The 18,948-nt window shown below is 28.3% G+C and overlaps 3 protein-coding genes and 1 long non-coding RNA gene across 6 annotated transcripts; all 4 read left to right on the top strand.

Annotated features, from left to right (window-relative positions):
* Positions 1 to 893: 893 nt before the first annotated feature.
* Positions 894 to 3,303, top strand: LOC111284958 (large ribosomal subunit protein uL30y). The gene is made up of 7 exons (XM_022874111.2): positions 894 to 1,030; positions 1,407 to 1,585; positions 1,679 to 1,776; positions 1,856 to 1,913; positions 2,467 to 2,546; positions 2,637 to 2,739; positions 2,835 to 3,303. Exons 2-7 carry the CDS (start codon positions 1,409 to 1,411, stop codon positions 3,048 to 3,050), a joined length of 732 nt encoding a protein of 243 aa, XP_022729846.2. The 5' UTR covers positions 894 to 1,030; positions 1,407 to 1,408; the 3' UTR covers positions 3,051 to 3,303.
* Positions 3,304 to 4,382: 1,079 nt separating this feature from the next.
* On the top strand, positions 4,383 to 9,457 carry LOC111284965 (uncharacterized). 2 transcript variants are annotated; one of them, XR_016342775.1, is made up of 4 exons: positions 4,383 to 4,659; positions 5,726 to 5,837; positions 5,929 to 6,066; positions 9,068 to 9,457. It is a non-coding gene; the product is annotated as an uncharacterized LOC111284965 (long non-coding RNA). The 2 variants fall into 2 exon arrangements; XR_002689651.2 differs by having other exon boundaries at positions 4,394 to 5,837.
* A 1,758-nt stretch (positions 9,458 to 11,215) lies between these two features.
* On the top strand, positions 11,216 to 13,520 carry LOC111284960 (large ribosomal subunit protein uL30y-like). The gene is made up of 7 exons (XM_022874112.2): positions 11,216 to 11,291; positions 11,668 to 11,846; positions 11,940 to 12,037; positions 12,117 to 12,174; positions 12,714 to 12,793; positions 12,884 to 12,986; positions 13,075 to 13,520. The coding sequence occupies exons 2-7, from the start codon at positions 11,670 to 11,672 to the stop codon at positions 13,288 to 13,290; spliced, it is 732 nt and encodes a 243-aa protein (XP_022729847.1). The 5' UTR covers positions 11,216 to 11,291; positions 11,668 to 11,669; the 3' UTR covers positions 13,291 to 13,520.
* Positions 13,521 to 14,471: 951 nt separating this feature from the next.
* On the top strand, positions 14,472 to 18,507 carry LOC111284963 (large ribosomal subunit protein uL30y-like). Of its 2 annotated transcripts, none has more exons than XM_089762027.1 (5): positions 14,472 to 14,883; positions 15,268 to 15,478; positions 17,625 to 17,704; positions 17,795 to 17,900; positions 17,991 to 18,507. In XM_089762027.1, the coding sequence occupies exons 2-5, from the start codon at positions 15,326 to 15,328 to the stop codon at positions 18,204 to 18,206; spliced, it is 555 nt and encodes a 184-aa protein (XP_089618153.1). In that variant the 5' UTR covers positions 14,472 to 14,883; positions 15,268 to 15,325; the 3' UTR covers positions 18,207 to 18,507. The 2 variants fall into 2 exon arrangements, with proteins under 2 accessions (XP_089618153.1, XP_089618154.1); XM_089762028.1 differs by having other exon boundaries at positions 15,272 to 15,478.
* Positions 18,508 to 18,948: the final 441 nt, after the last annotated feature.

The raw sequence follows: 18,948 nt of genomic DNA on the forward strand, positions 1-18,948 counted from the left end.
GCTATACAGGAATGTGTGCTGGTGTGGAGATGTCATTTTGACTAAGGTTTGGCATCTTATATGGTTTTGACAGAAAGGTTTCCTGCCATCTAGTAAAAATGACATGTCATGTATTATTTTAAGGCATGACACGATTTAAATTCTGAATTAATCGTTTACCCAATTTATAAGCCCCACCCCACCTTCAATGGTAACTTGGTCTGCTTCTAATTCAAAAGGAAAAATTCCATCATTCTATTACAACCTTTCTAATTTTTTCCAATCTAAAAAGGTGGAAATTTTTTTGTCAGATATTCCATGGGAGAAATTAATACCATTGTTGAATCAATCCATTGTTGGTCGGATCCATGGACCAATACAGACGGAAAAGGTAGGAGAAGCTTTACTGTAAGGGCCACATGAGAGAGAGAGAGAGAGACGGGTGGGGCATGTGACCTGTCAACTATTATTGTAACATTTAGTCACACATCACTTTCACTAGTCAGTACCTAATGCTTGGCTAAGACTCCTCTAGTCAATTCGTTCACTGACTCTAACGCAATTTTGCTTGGGTGTTAGGACAAGAATAGGACATTTCCAACAGACCAACCCCTGTTTATTGCGTGGCGCAATGGTGGCGTGTCTGACTCCATATTAGAAGGCTGCGTGTTCGATTCATATAGGGTTCAACTTGCCGTTTCTATGGGAATCCACCCTTTTGCCATTTTCTGGTATAGGCCCATCGGGACTACCAATATTTTGAGCTGAACCCAATACTAGTCCGGTCAAAAACTTTCTGGTATAGGCCCATCGAGACTTCCAATATTTTGGGCTGAACCCGACATTAGTCCTGTAAAAAACCGAAGTTATTACATCAACGGCAGCGAATGCTTTTGAGGAAAAAATTGAATCCCCGCCGTTGAATGAGAAACCTAGCAAAACCCTATGTATAAAAAATTTTATTGGTTTCCTTGTGCCCCCTATTTATCACTTGCAAAAACTCTAAAAATCCTCTTCGGTCGCCGGATCCGACTCTCCACAGTCCACTGAGGTGAGCCTTCCGCTCTACTTTCTATTAAACAAAACCCTCCTTTATTTTCTTTGATGAGAAATCCGTATTTTCATTGTTTATTTTTCTGTTTTGCTTAAATTTTTATTAACCATTTATTCTTATAGGCATTGGTTTTGTTTTATCAGTCCTTTAAATGGCATGGATGCCTGCATAATTTCCTGTTTCTTATGTAATTGCTTATTTGAAAAATGGGTCTTTCTTCTTACCTAGATTGTGCAGGATTTAATCAGTAATAAGCTTTATTAAGACAACCCGTTTCATTGTTTCAGTGTTTTTTGTTTTAATTTCCCTTATAGGACTCTGAGATATGTAGAACTTGTTTACTGAGTGGTTTGGTTTGATTAATTTTGACTAGAGATGGGTGAGCAAGTTAAGGCTGTGATTCCAGAGTCACTCTTGAAGAAGAGGAAGAGGAATGAAGAATGGGAGCTTGCCAAAAAACAGGAGCTTGAAGCTGCCAAGAAGAAGAAAGTGGAGAACCGCAAGCTGATTTACTCTAGGGCTAAGCAATACTCAAAGGAGTACGAGGCTCAGGTAAATCTGCTGTTCTGTCTGGATTTGTGTTATTTTGTTTTTGTAAGTCTTAAAAGTTTCTGATTTGTATTGTGTGTGGTCTGTAATTGTCAGGAAAGACAGTTGATTGTATTGAAACGGGAGGCAAAGTTGAAAGGAGGATTCTATGTGGATCCAGAAGCCAAGCTCGTGTTTATTATTCGAATCCGTGGGTATGTAAATATTGTGACATTACATTGGTATATGAATCTAAATTCTAGATGGTAACATATTGTGAATGTTTGTTTTCAGTATCAATGCCATGCACCCAAAGACTAGAAAGATCTTGCAACTCTTGCGTTTGAGACAGGTAGCTTACCAAATCTTTTCCAAAACGTAGGGAAATATGGGTTATGAGACTTGATTTCCTACTAATTCCTGTGTATGTTGTGTCTGCATGAAGTGAATCTCCTTTGAGGTTTGAGATGTGTGTTAAGATATTTGGTTGAAACAGCCTTTTGCTTCGGATATTTTAATGTTGTAATTTCTAGGTGCTGGTGTTTAAGATTTTTTGTCCTAAATTAAATGTATAGCGTGTTAAAGTTTTTGTTTGTTGTATTCTTGTATAGTCTGAAGTTGTTGAGGCTTTGGGCAGTTTGTCCATTTCGATAGTGTAACTCAAAATTGAAAGTTAATGTGGTAGCTTCTTGGTGATTGTACACTTAATGTAAAATGTGCATGTTTTGGCATTATGCTGCTTTGGCATGGTTTCACTGGGTGTTTCTTTATAACACTGGACTGAGATTGTGCTTGTTTATTTTATTGGAAACTATTTAATATTTCTTCCAATAAATAAACAGAATCTGAATCTAGATTGTTGATTGGTCAAAAAATCCAAATTGTTGTGTTCTTATCGAATGCAGATTTTCAATGGTGTTTTCCTTAGAGTGAACAAAGCAACGATGAACATGCTTCACCGGGTTGAACCTTATGTGACTTATGGGTATTTTTTACATTTCCTGCTTCCTCACTTTCCCTTTTGATAGTTTTATATACTTGCCATGTCTTATTTCTTAGTAATGTTTGTGTCTAGATACCCAAATCTCAAGAGTGTGCGGGAATTGATTTACAAAAGAGGTTATGGGAAGTTGAACAAGCAGAGAGTTGCTTTGACTGACAATGCAGTTGTTGAGCAGGTCTGTACCCTTTTGCATTTACTTAGTTTCATGTTGGTGCTGAACAAATACTGAGCACAATTGTTTGTTTTTTTTTTTTTTTTTCCTGGTCACAGGCTTTGGGCAGGTTTGGCATCATCTGTGTGGAAGATCTTATCCATGAGATAATGACTGTGGGATCTCATTTTAAGGAGGCTAACAACTTCCTCTGGCCCTTTAAGCTAAAGGCACCATTGGGAGGTCTGAAGAAGAAGAGAAACCATTATGTTGAAGGAGGAGATGCAGGCAACCGTGAGAATTACATCAACGAGCTAATTAGGAGGATGAATTAAACTTGGTCTTATTAGTTAATTTACTGGATGAGGTATTTTTAGTTTATTCAGAAAGGTGTTGAATTTCTTTTGGAAGTTGGAAACAATTTATCTTAGAGCTGGAAGATTTGCATGGTGTTACCATTATTTTACCTTGTGACTGAACTTTCTCACAAGTTTTGTTACCTTAAGAAATTTTATTGCATTCAGATGGTGAAATGGTATTTCGAAACAGCATCTGCTACTTGCAGGTTGCAGCATGTTGGCTATTTCATAGTTTGGTTTCTTTTGAATCATGAGTTTAAATGAACTCTCCATTTCACAGGTTCAATAGACTACTGCTTTACAAAATCATTAGATCCCACTTTTCTCTTGTTGGCTTAACCTTAAATTGAGATATTCTTAAGATGGCAATGTCAAATGGTAGTAAGAGAGATCAATTACATTTGATTTGATTAGATCAGTTTTGATGATAACAAAGGGCAGTAGTTTCAAACAATGGCCAAAAGTAAGCAACCGAAAGTTCAAGTACGGTCATAAATTTGTTATCCAAATAGTGGTTTTACAACAAAAGACATTGGTTGCAAAATTATTCATTTAGTTTAATAAGATTGGAAAAAAAAAAAAAATTAACCGTCCATAAAATATTAAAGTTACTATTAGCAAAATTAATTTTTATAGGGATAACTTTGGGACTAAATTTAAAAGAATAAGAAAAAAATTGTCAATGTTGAAATAACACTAATAAAAAAAATTTAAGAATTGCATAAATTAAGTGTAATTTTGATTTTCGAAATTTGATAATTGAAAAAAACAATCAATTATTTATTCTCATAAAACGCACAATATTATAAACATACATACAATATTTCTGTTATAAGAATCACTATCATCTTATAAACACACAATATTAAATTAAAAAAATAAAATATAAAAAATTAAGTATAATGTATACAATAAAACCAATTCAAGTATTTTTTTTTAAATAATCGCAATTGAAATGTTAATAAAACTATTAAAACTACTTTCAAATGCTTATTAGTATTAATATATGAATTCGACATAAACTTAGTTAAAGTTAAAATCGAGTCGAATTGTTAATTGGTTATAATATTATTTTTTTTATAAATGTTAAATTAAAATAATTTAAAATAAAAAATATATTTTAGAAAATATAACGAATTAGTTCAAAAAATTCTTTACATCCGCGCTTTTATGTATTTTATAAATTATAGTAATTTGTATACAAGATAGATTATAGATAAGTTAAAATATACGTGATTGATAAAGTAAATACCTTTAGGGAGAAAATAGCAAAAAAAAAAAAAAAAAAAACAGTCTAAGAATTTTATGAGTTGAAATTGGTCTCGACTCTTTAGTGTGTGGAAGCTTCTAAATTTAGGTCCGTCTAAAAGTAAATGGGCTGTAAAATGGGTATTTTTGGTTGGATCATGGCCGGAATTTATTTTATTTTATTTTATTTTGTTTTTTAACCTAAAACCTAATAGTCAAAACCCAAATCCAACCCTAAAAACCCTAGATTCAGGAAATCAATATATTTGTTAGATCGTGATAATTGCATAAACCCTAAATTGTTCTTGACGTGCCGCAACCCTTTCACAGGACAGAGGTAAGCTTCCGCTGCCCTTTCTGGCAAACCCAATCCCTTTTAATTTCTTTGCTGAAAAATTGTGAGAGTGGAACATCAATTATTTGCAAAAATTTGTATGTTTGTTCATTGGTTATTTTTCTGTTTTTCTTAAATTTTATCAACAATTTATTGTTTTATGCATTGATTTCGTTTTATCAGTCCTTGAAATGACATGGTACTTGCTCAAAATTTTTTTTTTTAAATAATTGCTTATTAGAAAAAAATATCTTTCTTCTTACTTTTTTTTAGGCTAGCCCATTTCGTTGTCTAGTGTCTTGTGTCTATGTTGTTTCTGCTTGGAATGTTATATACGTAGAACTTGTTTCGTGATTGGTTTTGGCTTGATATAATTTTGACTAGAGATAGGTGTGGAAGGCTATGATTCCTGAGTCACTTTTGAAAAATAATAAGAGGAATCAGCTTTTACCATAGTTATATATGGACAATGAGGGACAAGCAACCCTTTTTTTTTAATTTCTTTCATTTTGTTACTGTTTAAAGAGAAAAAAGTAGATATTTTATTTAATAAGATCTTATTTTAGTGTAGTCACGTATTGTACACTTACCTTCTATTTTATTTATTATTTTAAGAATTTCATTTATGTCATGCTTTATTGACTCATTTCATATCATGGATAAAAAAAAAGAAGTTAAATTCAAAATCGATTCCATGAAATAAAAGAATTAAAAAATCATAAGACTTGCCTTTCAATTATTTTAGATTGATTGAAATCAACACAAATAAAATAGATCAAGCGAAAAAATAAAATTGAGATACTATGTACATTACATATATTTCATAACATATATTTAATTGATATTAACATGTACGAAGATACATATTGTAGATTCATCTATATTAAGCTTGTATCTTTATATATTACAATAATAGATATAGATAGTATGGTAGTAAGATTCATATTTTTTTCTACCATATTATCGAGTTTGATAAGATACTGTTGATTCTAGTCCATTCATTTTATTTAATTTATTTAATACGTGAAATTGGAATCCTTTTTTTCTTAAATCCTTGATAAAAATGAAGAATGGGAGCTTGCCAAAAAGCAAGAGCTTGAAGCTGCAAAAAGAAGAGAGTTAAGAATCGCAAGTTGATTTACACTAGGGCTAAGCAATATGTAAAGGAGTACGAGGCTCAGGTAAATATGCTGTTTTGTTTGGGTTTATGTAAATTTGTATTTATCAAATCATAAAAGTATTGAATTGTATTGTGTGGTTTGTAATCGTTAGGAAAATGAGTTGATTCGATTGAAGCGGGAGGGAGGCGAAGTTGAAGGGAGGATTCTATGTCGATCCAGAAGCTAAGCTTTTGTTTGTTATTCGAATCCGTGGGAAGTATTGGTATCAGGATGTTAAGATGTAGAGAAGGTAAGGTTGTTTTGGCAGAAATTAAGATAAATATGTTAAATATTAGTGTGGGTGATAATTTTTAATATTATATCAATCATTTTATAATATATTACTATTTCAGTAGATTTATATCTGCATTATCCAGCTCATTTTTCAAAACCCTTAAATCTTTTCCTTTCTGTAGTTACAGGAAGACATAAAACTTTTAGACGGAAATTAACTAATTTTTTAATTTCTTTCAATATCTTACAAGCTAAAAAAAATGTTTTAGATCAATAAACTTTTTAATTTCAAGTTACTTATAAGTTTATTTTCTAAAAAAAAAATTTCAATTAAAATGAAAAAAAAAATTGGGTTTTCCTTGTTAAAAGAGAAAAAAAAGCTGTTAATTAAATATGAAAATTACAAATTTATTATGATTATCGAAATGAATTTATAATGTGGAATCATGTGGTATTATCCTGCTAATTAAATTTATGTTTCATTCATTTTGTTACTGAACTTGTTAGTATTTCTGAAAATGTGCATGATCTTTAGTTAATTGGTTTGAATAAGAATTAATGTTTTATTGTACGGAGAAGTAGTTGAGCCTCAACATGGAATAAAACAATTTGATAAAAATAAACATAATTTTATTTTTTTTACAAAAAAATTTATCAAATGGTTATTACATGTATTCGTCCAAAAAAAAGAAGAAGTTAAAAAGTGGTTCAATTCTAAACATAAATAAAAAAAATAAAAAATAAAAAGATTCTACAACATATTATATTTTTAGCTAAATATTTAAATCAAAATATAATATTTGGACTAATTCTCATTTAAATATATAACATTTAATTTGAATCAAATCAAGACTAATAATTTTTTGGTTTGTTTAAAATTAAAAAAAAAAATTTAACAACAATGATATATATGTCTTATGAAGTTCAATAATATTGACAGATGACATATAATTTTGTCAAGATATTTGCATATTTGTAATTTATCATAATTTATTTATTTATTTTTTATAAAATTATGCTTCTTTTTACAACATATTGGGTTGGATGGAATTAGGATTCCATTCCCGTCAAAATTTTTATACTTTTTTCTATTCCATTGTTTGATTTATTTTGTAGTAAAGAGTAATAACTCCATCGAATTTTTATCTCCTCAAGAATTGAAAATGTTATTTATAGAATAATTTATTATTATATATGTAATTAATTTCAAATTTGCCCTATAATATTTAATTATTATATTTATTATGATTAATTAATATTATATTAATTTAATTAATTAAATAATATTAATTATAATAATGCAATTGATAATTAATTTATTAATATTAATTTAATATAATTAAATAATATTAAATACAAAAATATTATTAAATTTATATTTAATATTATGAAATATTAAAATATTATGAAATTAATATTTAGTATTAAATTATTATTAAAATAATTTACTATACTAAATAATAATAAATTAAATGGTTAATGTTTAAAATAATATTTAAATATTTGAATATAATATAATGTAATATAATAAATTGTTATTAAATTATTATTTAATTTTAAAATGTTATTAAATTATCATTAATATTATTAAATATTGTAACATTGTTAAATATTAAAATTTTATTCAATATTCAAATACTATTAATTAATATTTAATATTAAAATATTATCATATATTCAACATTCTCAAATTAATATTTAATCTTAAAATATTTATAAAACAATAGTAAAATATTATTAATATCAATATTTAATATTATTACACAATAAAACAATATTAAATTAATATTTAGTTTTGACTAATATTAAAATATTATTAAAATCATATACAATATATTAAATTGTTATGAAATTAATATTTTATAAAAAAATATTAAAATCGTATTAAATATATAAATATTACTAAATTATTATTTTATATTATTAAATATTAAAATCTTATAAAATTAATAGTTAAATAATAATATAAATATATAAAACTATTACTAATTTCTTTATAATATTAAAATATTAAAATTAATGTTAAATACTAAAATAATATTTAATTTATATTTAATATTAAAATAATATGAAAGTATTATTCAAATAATAGTAAAAATATTATTAAATAAATATTTAATATTATTAGTTTTATATAAAATATTGTTAAATAATATTTAATATTATTTAAAAAATTTTAATATTTTAAAATAATATTTATAACATTAAATTAATATTTAATATTATGAAATTAACATTTAATAATGTGAAATTAAAGTTATTTAAATTTAATATTTAGTGAGATTAATTTCGCATTAATATTTAATTTTTGTATTACTTTATTATGAATTATTATTCATTTTTATTAATTAATAATTTAATAATAAATTATAAAACTAAAATAATTTTTTGAACTTATTCCTTTTATTTTTTTTTAACTAACCAAACATATTAATACTATATTTCTTTCTCTGTTCCATTCTCAGAAACCAACTTAATAATATATATTTTATTATATTCTTATTACTATTCCTTTTACTATATCCACAAAATATAAATTTCATTCCTTTTTTATTCTATTTCGCCACAAGACAAAACCAAATAATTAATGTAGCGTGTGAATTAGTGATGTAAAAGTAGAAGATTTCTTTTAAGAAGGCAAAGAAAAAGAAAGAAACAAGAATTTCATGGTTGAAGATGAAAGAGTAACACGGCGGATGTGACTTTACAGCCCCACATTGGTGTCGGCTACACAGGGACGTGTGCCGTTGTGGAGATGTCATTTTGACTAAGGTTTGGCATCTTATATGGTTTTGACAGAAAGGTTTCCTGCCATCTAGTAAAAATGACATGTCATGTATTATTTTAAGGGATGAAACGATTTAAATTCTAAATTAATCATTTACCCAATTTATTTGCCCCACCCCACCTTCAATGGTAACTTGGTCTGCTTCTAATTCAAAAGGAAAAGTTCCATCATTCTATTACAACCTTTCTCATTTTTTCCAATCTAAAAAGCTGTGAAATTTTTTTGTCAGATATTGGATGGGAGAAACTAATGCCATTGTTGAATCAATCCATTGTTGCTTGGATCCATGCACCAATAGAGACGGAAAAGGTAGGAGAAGCTTTACTGTAAGGGCCACATGAGAGAGAGAGAGAGAGACGGGTGGGGCATGTGACCTGTTAACTATTATTGTAACATTTAGTCACACATCACTTTCATTAGTCAGTACCTAATGCTTTACTAAGACTCCTCTAGTCAATTCGTTCACTGACTCTAACTCAATTTTGCTTGGGTTTTAGGGCAAGAATAGGACATTTCCAACTTACATGTGTTTATTTATTGCTTCTAAATTTAGGATTGTTGTCGTCTAGAAATCTTACCAAAAATTAATGAAAATAATGAAGTTTATACTTCAAAACAATGTATCGGTCCACATTTAATGTTTTATGTTTAACTTTTTCATAGAAGAATCAAAATTCAAGTGTTATTCATATATATATATGTATATATACTTTGCTCTTTAAATAAGAGATTATGCTTCGATTAATAAATCAAATGTTCCAATGAAAAAATAATTTTAAAATTTCTCGGTCCAAAATACATGTTGTGATCCCATGTAACACGTTTTATCCTCTGCATAAAAATTATTTTGATCACTACTTTCCTTACCATTTGCTATTAGATGCATGAAGCCTTGGGCCAGTTTTATATTAGTAAGGGGAAAAAACTGTAAATGTGGATACATTTTCTATTATTCTGCTTGGACAAAAGGGCTTTTGTTTATTATGAAATTTAAATTTACATTATTAATAATATAAAAAAATGTATCATTGTCATCTCTATGGGATTATTGATCCTCTAATAATTGCCATACCGATCCGATCTACATTTTGATAACATTAGTTTTTAAATTATGAAGATGCATCTAAATAAAAAATATACAATATGAAAATAAAATATGATAAAATTAGTTTTTTTTTTTTTGTTAATACATTCATATACATTTTAATATTATAAAAGATCCATACTTAACTTTTTTTTTAACATTTAGTGGGGTGGAAAACAAAATATTAAAAATTGAATTTATTTTTAATAATCTTGCTTGTTGTTTTAAAATTTTAATGAGGGCAAAATATAAGAATAATTTATATTTGGGATCGTTTACTAATAACAATATTCAAACTTCAAGATTTTATTGGAGGCAACTGCCTTCATTGCCCCCACCTTAGATTCGTCTCTGCATGCATAAATTGCATGCTCGTAACTTGGGTTTCACTATTTCTCTTTCTAAAAAATTATATATGAAAAAATATATCCATATATATATATATTCCCTAATTTTTCTTACAAAATAAAACCAAAACAACAATAGATGTTAGATCATGAAGCTTTGACTAGTGATGATGTGTTCCCATTTTTAGAAAATTGACTTTGTAGGTAAAGTTCAAAAAATTTTGAAAAGTAACAGTAAAAAGATATATGATTTGATATATTGATTAGAAATTTTTAATTTTATAAGCGGGATTAATAAGATGATGCATATTTTAAAGGTGAATTTAAAAAATAAAAAAATTAATTTTAAAAAAAATGAAACATGTATTATTTTATTAATCTTTTTGGTGAAGGTAAAAAAATTTACTGTTGATATATTAAATAAATTTTCTTAATAAAAAGGTAAAATAAGACACCAATATTCCAATTTTAAGCTGTTTTTTTTTTTTAATTTTAAGCACAAAAGGAAAATGCATTTCTAAATGCTGCTGGTATATACAAATTAAAAGTTTAGTTTAATTTATAACAGCTAAATTGGCAACTGATAATAATGGGATCCGTGGCGCAATGGTAGCGCGTCTAACTCCAGATCAGAAGGTTGCGTGTTTGATTCACATCGGGTTCAAATTGCCGTCAGGGGATCTACCATTCGGCCACTTTCTGGTATAGGCCCATCTGGACTACCAATATTTTAGGCTGAACCCGATATTAGTCCCGTCCAAAACTTTCTGGTATACGCCCATCGGGACTTCCAATATTCTGGGCTGAACCCGATATTAGTCCTGTCGAAAACCGAAGTTATTACATCAACGGCAGCGAATGCTTTTGAGGAAAAAATTGAATCCCCGCCGTTGAATGAGAAACCTAGCAAAACCCTATATATCTAAAATTTTATTGGTTTCCTTCTGCCTCCTATTTATCACTTGCAAAAACTCTAAAAATCCTCTTCGGTCGCCGGATCCGACCCTCCACAGTCCGCTGAGGTGAGCCTTCCGCTCTACTTTCTGTTAAACAAAACCCTCCTTTATTTTCTTTGATGAGAAATCCGTATTTTCATTGTTTATTTTTCTGTTTTGCTTAAATTTTTATTAACTATTTATTCCTATAGCCATTGGTTTTGTTTTATCAGTCCTTTAAATGGCATGGATGCCTGCATAATTTCCTGTTTCTTATGTAATTGCTTATTTGAAAAATGGGTCTTTCTTCTTACCTAGATTGTGCAGGATTTAATCAGTAATAAGCTTTATTAAGACAACCCATTTCATTGTTTCAGTGTTTTTTGTTTTAATTTCCCTTATAGGACTTTGAGATATGTAGAACTTGTTTACTGAATGGTTTGGTTTGATTAATTTTGACTAGAGATGGGTGAGGAAGTTAAGGCTGTGATTCCAGAGTCACTCTTGAAGAAGAGGAAGAGGAATGAAGAATGGGAGCTTGCCAAAAAACAGGAGCTTGAAGCTGCCAAGAAGAAGAAAGTGGAGAACCGCAAGCTGATTTACACTAGGGCTAAGCACTATGCAAAGGAGTACGAGGCTCAGGTAAATCTGCTGTTCTGTCTGGATTTGTGTTATTTTGTTTTTGTAGGTCTTAAAAGTTTCTGATTTGTATTGTGTGTGGTCTGTAATTGTCAGGAAAGAGAGTTGATTCGATTGAAACGGGAGGCAAAGTTGAAAGGAGGATTCTATGTGGATCCAGAAGCCAAGCTGGTGTTTATTATTCGAATCCGTGGGTATGTAAATATTGTGACATTACATTGGTATATGAATCTAAATTCTAGATGGTAACATATTGTGAATGTTTGTTTTCAGTATCAATGCCATGCACCCAAAGACTAGAAAGATCTTGCAACTCTTGCGTTTGAGACAGGTAGCTTACCAAATCTTTTCCTAAACGTAGAGAAATATGGGTTATGAGACTTGATTTCCTACTAATTCCTGTGTATGTTGTGTCTGCATGAAGTGAATCTCCTTTGAGGTTTGAGATGTGCGTTAAGATATTTGGTTGAAACAGCCTTTCTCTTCGGATATTTTAATGTTGTAATTTCTAGGTGCTGGTGTTTAAGATTTTTTGTCCTAAATTAAATGTATAGCATGTTAAAGTTTTTGTTTGTTGTTTTCTTCTTGTATAGTCTGAAGTTGTTGAGGCTTTGGGCTGTTTGTCCATTTCGATAGTGTAACTCAAAATTGAAAGTTAATGCGGTAGCTTCTTGGTGATTGTACACTTAATGTAAAATGTGCATGTTTTGGCATGGTTTCACTGGGTGTTTCTGTATAACACTGGACTGAGATTGTGCTTGTTTATTGTATTGGAAACTATTTAATATTTCTTCCAATAAATAAACAGAATCTGAATCTAAATGTTGATTGGTCAAAAAATCCAAATTGTTGTGTTCTTATCGAATGCAGATTTTCAATGGTGTTTTCCTTAAAGTGAACAAGGCAACGATGAACATGCTTCACCGGGTTGAACCTTATGTGACTTATGGGTATTTTTTACATTTCCTGCTTCCTCACTTTCCCTTTTGATAGTTTTATATACTTGCCATGTCTTATTTCTTAGTAATGTTTGTGTCTAGATACCCAAATCTCAAGAGTGTGCGGGAATTGATTTACAAAAGAGGTTACGGGAAGTTGAACAAGCAGAGAGTTGCTTTGACTGACAATGCAGTTGTTGAGCAGGTCTGTATCCTTTTGCATTTACTGAGTTTCATGTTGGTGCTGAACAAATACTGAGCACAATTGTTTTTTTTTTTTTTACTGGTCACAGGCTTTGGGCAAGTTTGGCATCATCTGTGTGGAAGATCTTATCCATGAGATAATGACTGTGGGATCTCGTTTTAAGGAGGCTAACAACTTCCTCTGGCCCTTTAAGCTAAAGGCACCATTGGGAGGTCTGAAGAAGAAGAGAAACCATTATGTTGAAGGAGGAGATGCAGGCAACCGTGAGAATTACATCAACGAGCTAATTAGGAGGATGAATTAAACTTGGTCTTATTAGTTAATTTACTGGTTGAGGTATTTTTAGTTTATTCAGAAAGGTGTTGATTTTCTTTTGGAAGTTGGAAACAATTTTTGTTAAAGCTGGAAGATTTGTATGGTGTTACCATTATTTTACCTTGTGACTGAACTTTCTCGCAAGTTTTGTTGCATTCAGATGGTTAAATGGTATTTCGAAACTGCATCTGCTACTTGCAGGTTGCAGCATGTTGGTTATTTCATAGTTTGGTTCTTTTGAATCATGAGTTTAAATGAACTCTCCATTTCACAGGTTCAATAGACTACTCTACAAAATCTTTAGATCCCACTTTTCTCTTGTTGGCTTAACCTTAAATTGAGATATTCTTAAGATGGCAATATCAAATGGTAGTAAGAGAGATTAATTACATTTGATTTGATTAGATGAGGTTAGATGATAACAAAGGGCAGTAGTTTCAAACAATGGCAAAAAGTAAGCAACCGAAAGAGTTCAAGTACGGTCATAAATTTGTTATCCAAATAATGGTTTTACAACGAAAGACGTTGGTTACAAAATTATTCATTTAGTTTAATAAGAATGAAAAAAAAAAAAAAATGAACCCTCCATAAAATATTAAGGTTACTATTAGCAAGATTAATTTTTATAGGGATAACTTTGGGACTAAATTTAAAAGAATAAGAAAAAAGATTGTCAATGTTGAAATAATAATAAAAAAAAATTTAAGAATTAAATAAATCAGGTGTAATTTTGATTTTCGAACTTTGATAATTAAAAAAAAATTTTTTTATCCTCATGAAATGCACAATACTAGAAACACACATACAATATTCCTGATATAAGAATTACTATCATCTTATAAACACACAATATTAAATTAAAAAAATAAAACATAAAAAATTAAATATAATGTATACAATAAAACCAACTGAAGTATGTTTTTTTTTTTTAAATAATCGCAATTGAAATGTTAATAAAACTATTAAAACTACAATTTTTGTTTCAAATGCTTATTAGTATTAATATATGAATTTGCTGTAAACTTAGTTAAAGTTAAAATCGAATCGAATTGTTAATTTGATTATAATATTATTTTTTTTATAAATATTGAATTAAAATAATTTGGAACAAAAAAGATATTTTAGAAAATATAAAGAATTAGTCCAAAAGATTCTTTACATCCCCGCTTTTATGTATTTTATAAATTATAGTAAATTGTACACAATATAGATTATAGATAAGTTAAAATGTATGGTGATTGATGAAGTAAACACCTTTAGGGAGAAAATAGCAAAAAAAAAAAAAAAGTCTAAGAATTTTATGAGTTGAAATTGGTCTCGACTCTTTAGTGAGTGGAAGCTTCTAAATTTAGGTCCGTCCAAAAGTAAATGGGCTGTAAAATGGGTATTTTTGGTTGGATCATGGCTGGAATCTCTGTTGTTTTATTTTATTTTGTTTTTTAACCCAAAACCTAACAGTCAAAAAACCCAAATCCAACCCTAAAAACCCTAGATTCAGGAAATCAATATATTTGTTAGATCGTGATAATTACAGAAACCCTAAATTGTTCTTTACCTTCCGCAGCCCTTTCACAGGACAGAGGTAAGCTTCCGCTGCCCTTTCTGGCAAACCCAATCCCTTTTAATTTCTTTGCTGAAAAATTGTGAGAATGGAACATCAATTATTTGTAAAAATTTGTATGTTTGTTCATTGGTTATTTTCTGTTTTTCTTAAATTTTATCAACCATTTATTCATTCATGCATTGATTTCATTTTATCAGTTCTTGAAATGACATGGTACTTGCTTAATTTCATTTTTTTAAAAATAATTGCTTATTAGAGAAAAAAGGATCTTTCTTCTTACTTTTTTTAGGCTAGCCCTTTTCGTTGTCTAGTGTTTTGTGTCTATGTTTTTTCTTTTTGCAATGTTATATACGTAAAACTTGTTTCCTGATTGATTTTAGCTTGATATAATTTTGACTAGAGATAGGTGAGTAGGTTAAGGTTGTGATTCCTGAGTCACTTTTGAAAAAGAATAAAAGGAATGAAAAATGTGAGGTTGCCAAAAAGCAAGAGGAATGAAAAATGTAAGGTTGCCAAAAAGCAAGAGCTTGAAGTTGCAAAAAAGAAGATAGTTGAGAATCGCAAGCTGATTTACATTAGGGCTAAGCAATATGCAAAGGAGTACGAAGCTCAGGTAAATATGTTGTTCTGTTTGGGTTTATGTAAATTTGTATTTATCAAATCATAAAAGTGTCTGAATTGTATTGTGTGGTTTGTAACTGTTAGGAAAAAGAGTTGATTCAATTGAAGCGGTAGGGGAGACGAAGTTGAAGGGAGGATTTTATGTCAATCTAGAAGCTAAGCTTTTGTTTATCATTCGAATCCATGGGAAGTATTGGCATTAGGATGTTAAGATGTAGAGAAAGTAAGTTTGTTTTGGCATAAATTAAGATAAATATGTTAAATATTAGTGTGGGTGATAATTTTTAATATTATATCAATCATTTTATAATATACTACTATTTAAGTAGATTTATATCTGCATTATCCAGCTCAATTTTCAAAATACTTAAATCTTTTTCTTTTTGCTACAAGAAGACATAAAACTTTTAGATGGAAAGTAACTAATTTTTTAATTTCTTCCAATATCTTACAAGCTAAAAAAAGGTTTTAGATCAATAAACTTTTTAATTTCAAGTCACTTATAAGTTTATTTTCTTAAAAAAAAGTTTCAATTAAAATGAAAATTTTTTTTTTTTGGGTTTTTCATGTTAAAAGAGAAAAAAAAAACTGTTAATTAAATATGAAAATTACAAATTTATTATGATTATCGAAATAAATTTATAATGTAGAATCATGTGGTATTGTCTTGCTAATTAAATTCATGTTTCCTTCATTTTGTCGCTGAACTTGTTAGTATTTCAAAAAATGTGCATGTTCTTTAGTTAGTTGGTTTGAATAAAAATTAATGTTTCATTGTACGGAGAAGTAGTTGGGTCTCAACATGGAATAGAACAATTTGATGAAAATAAACGTAATTTCATTTTTTTTATAAAAAAATTTATCAAATGGTTATTACATGCATTCGTCCAAGAAAAAAAAAAGAAGTTAAAAAGTGGTTCAATTCGAAACATAAAAAAATAAAAAAAATAAAAAGATGCTATAACATATTATATTTTTAGCTCAATATTTAAATCAAAATATAACATTTGGACTAATTCTCATTTAAATATATAACATTTAATTTGAATCAAATCAAGACCAATCACTTTTTGATTTGTTTAAAATAAAATAAAAAAATTTTAACAACAATGATATATATGCGTAATGAAGTTCAATAATATTGACAGATGACATCTAATTTTGTCAAGATGTTTGCATATTTGTAATTTATCATAATTTATTTTTTTATAAAATTATGCTTCTTTTTACAACATATTGGGTTGGATGGAATTGAGATTCCATCCCCTTCAAAATTTTTATACATTTTTCTATTCCATTGTTTGATTTATTTTGTACTAAAGAGTAATAATTTCATCGAATTCTTATCTCATCAAGAATTGAAAATGTTATTTATAGAATAATTTATTCTTATATATTTAATTAATTTAAATTTTGCCCTCTAATATTTAATTAATTATATTTATTATGATTAATTAATATTATATTAATTTAATTAATTAAATAATATTAATTATAATAATGCAATTGATAATTAATTTATTAATATAATTTAATACAATTAAATAATATTAAATACAAAAGTATTATTAAATTTATATTTAATATTATCAAATATTAAAATATTATTAAATTAATATTTAGTATTAAATTATTATTAAAATAATTTACTATACTAAATAATAATAAATTAAATAGTTAATATTTAAAATAATATTTAAATATTTGAATATAATATAATGTAATATAATAAATTGTTATTAAATTATTATTTAATTTTAAAATGTTATTAAATTAATCATTAATATTATTAAATATTGTAACATTGTTAAATATTAAAATATTATTCAATATTCAAATACTATTAATTAATATTTAATATTAAAATATTATCATATATTTCAATAGTGTAACTCAAAATTGAAAGTTAATGCGGTAGCTTCTTGGTGATTGTACACTTAATGTAAAATGTGCATGTTTTGGCATTATGCTGCTTTGGCATGGTTTCACTGGGTGTTTCTTTATAACACTGGACTGAGATTGTGCTTGTTTATTGTATTGGAAACTATTTAATATTTCTTCCAATAAATAAACAGAATCTGAATCTAAATCGTTGATTGGTCAAAAAATCCAAATTGTTGTGTTCTTATCGAATGCAGATTTTCAATGGTATTTTTCTTAAAGTGAACAAGGCAACAATGAACATGCTTCACCGGGTTGAACCTTATGTGACTTACAGGTATTTTTTATATTTCCTACTTCCTCACTTTCCCTTTTGATAGTTTTATATACTTGCCATGTCTTATTTCTTAGTAATGTTTGTGTCTAGATACCCCCCAAATCTCAAGAGTGTGCGGGAATTGATTTACAAAAGAGGTTACGGGAAGTTGAACAAGCAGAGAGTTGCTTTGACTGACAATGCAATTGTTGAGCACGTCTGTATCCTTTTGCATTTACTTAGTTTCATGTTGGTGCTGAACAAATACTGAGCACAATTGTTTTTTTTTTTTTTTAACTGGTCACAGGCTTTGGGCAAGTTTGGCATCATCTGTGTGGAAGATCTTATCCATGAGATAATGACGGTGGGATCTCATTTTAAGGAGGCTAACAACTTCCTCTGGCCCTTTAAGCTAAAGGCACCATTGGGAGGTCTGAAGAAGAAGAGAAACCATTATGTTGAAGGAGGAGATGCAGGCAACCGTGAGAATTACATCAACGAGCTAATTAGGAGGATGAATTAAACTTGGTCGTATTAGTTAATTTACTGGTTGAGGTATTTTTAGTTTATTCAGAAAGGGGTTGAATTTCTTTTGGAAGTTGAAACAATTTTTGTTAAAGCTGGAAGATTTGCATGGTGTTAGCATTATTCTACCTTGTGACTGAACTTTCTCACAAGTTTTGTTGAAATTTTATTGCATTCAGATGTTGAAATGGTATTTCGAAACAGCATCTGCTACTTGCAGGTTGTAGCATGTTGGCTATTTCATAGTTTGGTTCTTTTGAATCATGAGTTTAAATGAACTCTCCATTTCACAGGTTCAATAGACTACTGCTCTACAAAATCTTTAGATCCCACTTTTCTCTTGTTGGCTTAACCTTAAATTGAGATATTCTTAAGATGGCAATATCAAATGGTAGTAAGAGAGATCAATTACATTTGATTTGATTAGATGAGTTTAGATGATAACAAAGGGCGGTATAAGAATAAATTATTCTATAAATAACATTTTCAATTCTTGATGAGATAAAATTTTGATAAAATTGTTATTCTTTATTATAAAATAAATCAAACAATGAAATAAAAAAAAGTATAAAAATTTTGACGGAATCGGAATCCCAATTTCATCTAACCCAATATGTTGTAAAAAAAAAACATAATTTTATAAAAAAATAAATTATGATAAATTACAAATATGCAAATATCTTGACAAAATTAAATGTCATCTGTAAATATTATTGAACTTCATGAGTCACATATATCAT

The sequence above is a fragment of the Durio zibethinus genome, chromosome 6 (assembly GCF_047325235.1).
Source record: "Durio zibethinus cultivar Kanyao isolate XHJ-2024 chromosome 6, ASM4732523v1, whole genome shotgun sequence".
Classification (NCBI taxonomy): Eukaryota; Viridiplantae; Streptophyta; class Magnoliopsida; order Malvales; family Malvaceae; genus Durio; species Durio zibethinus.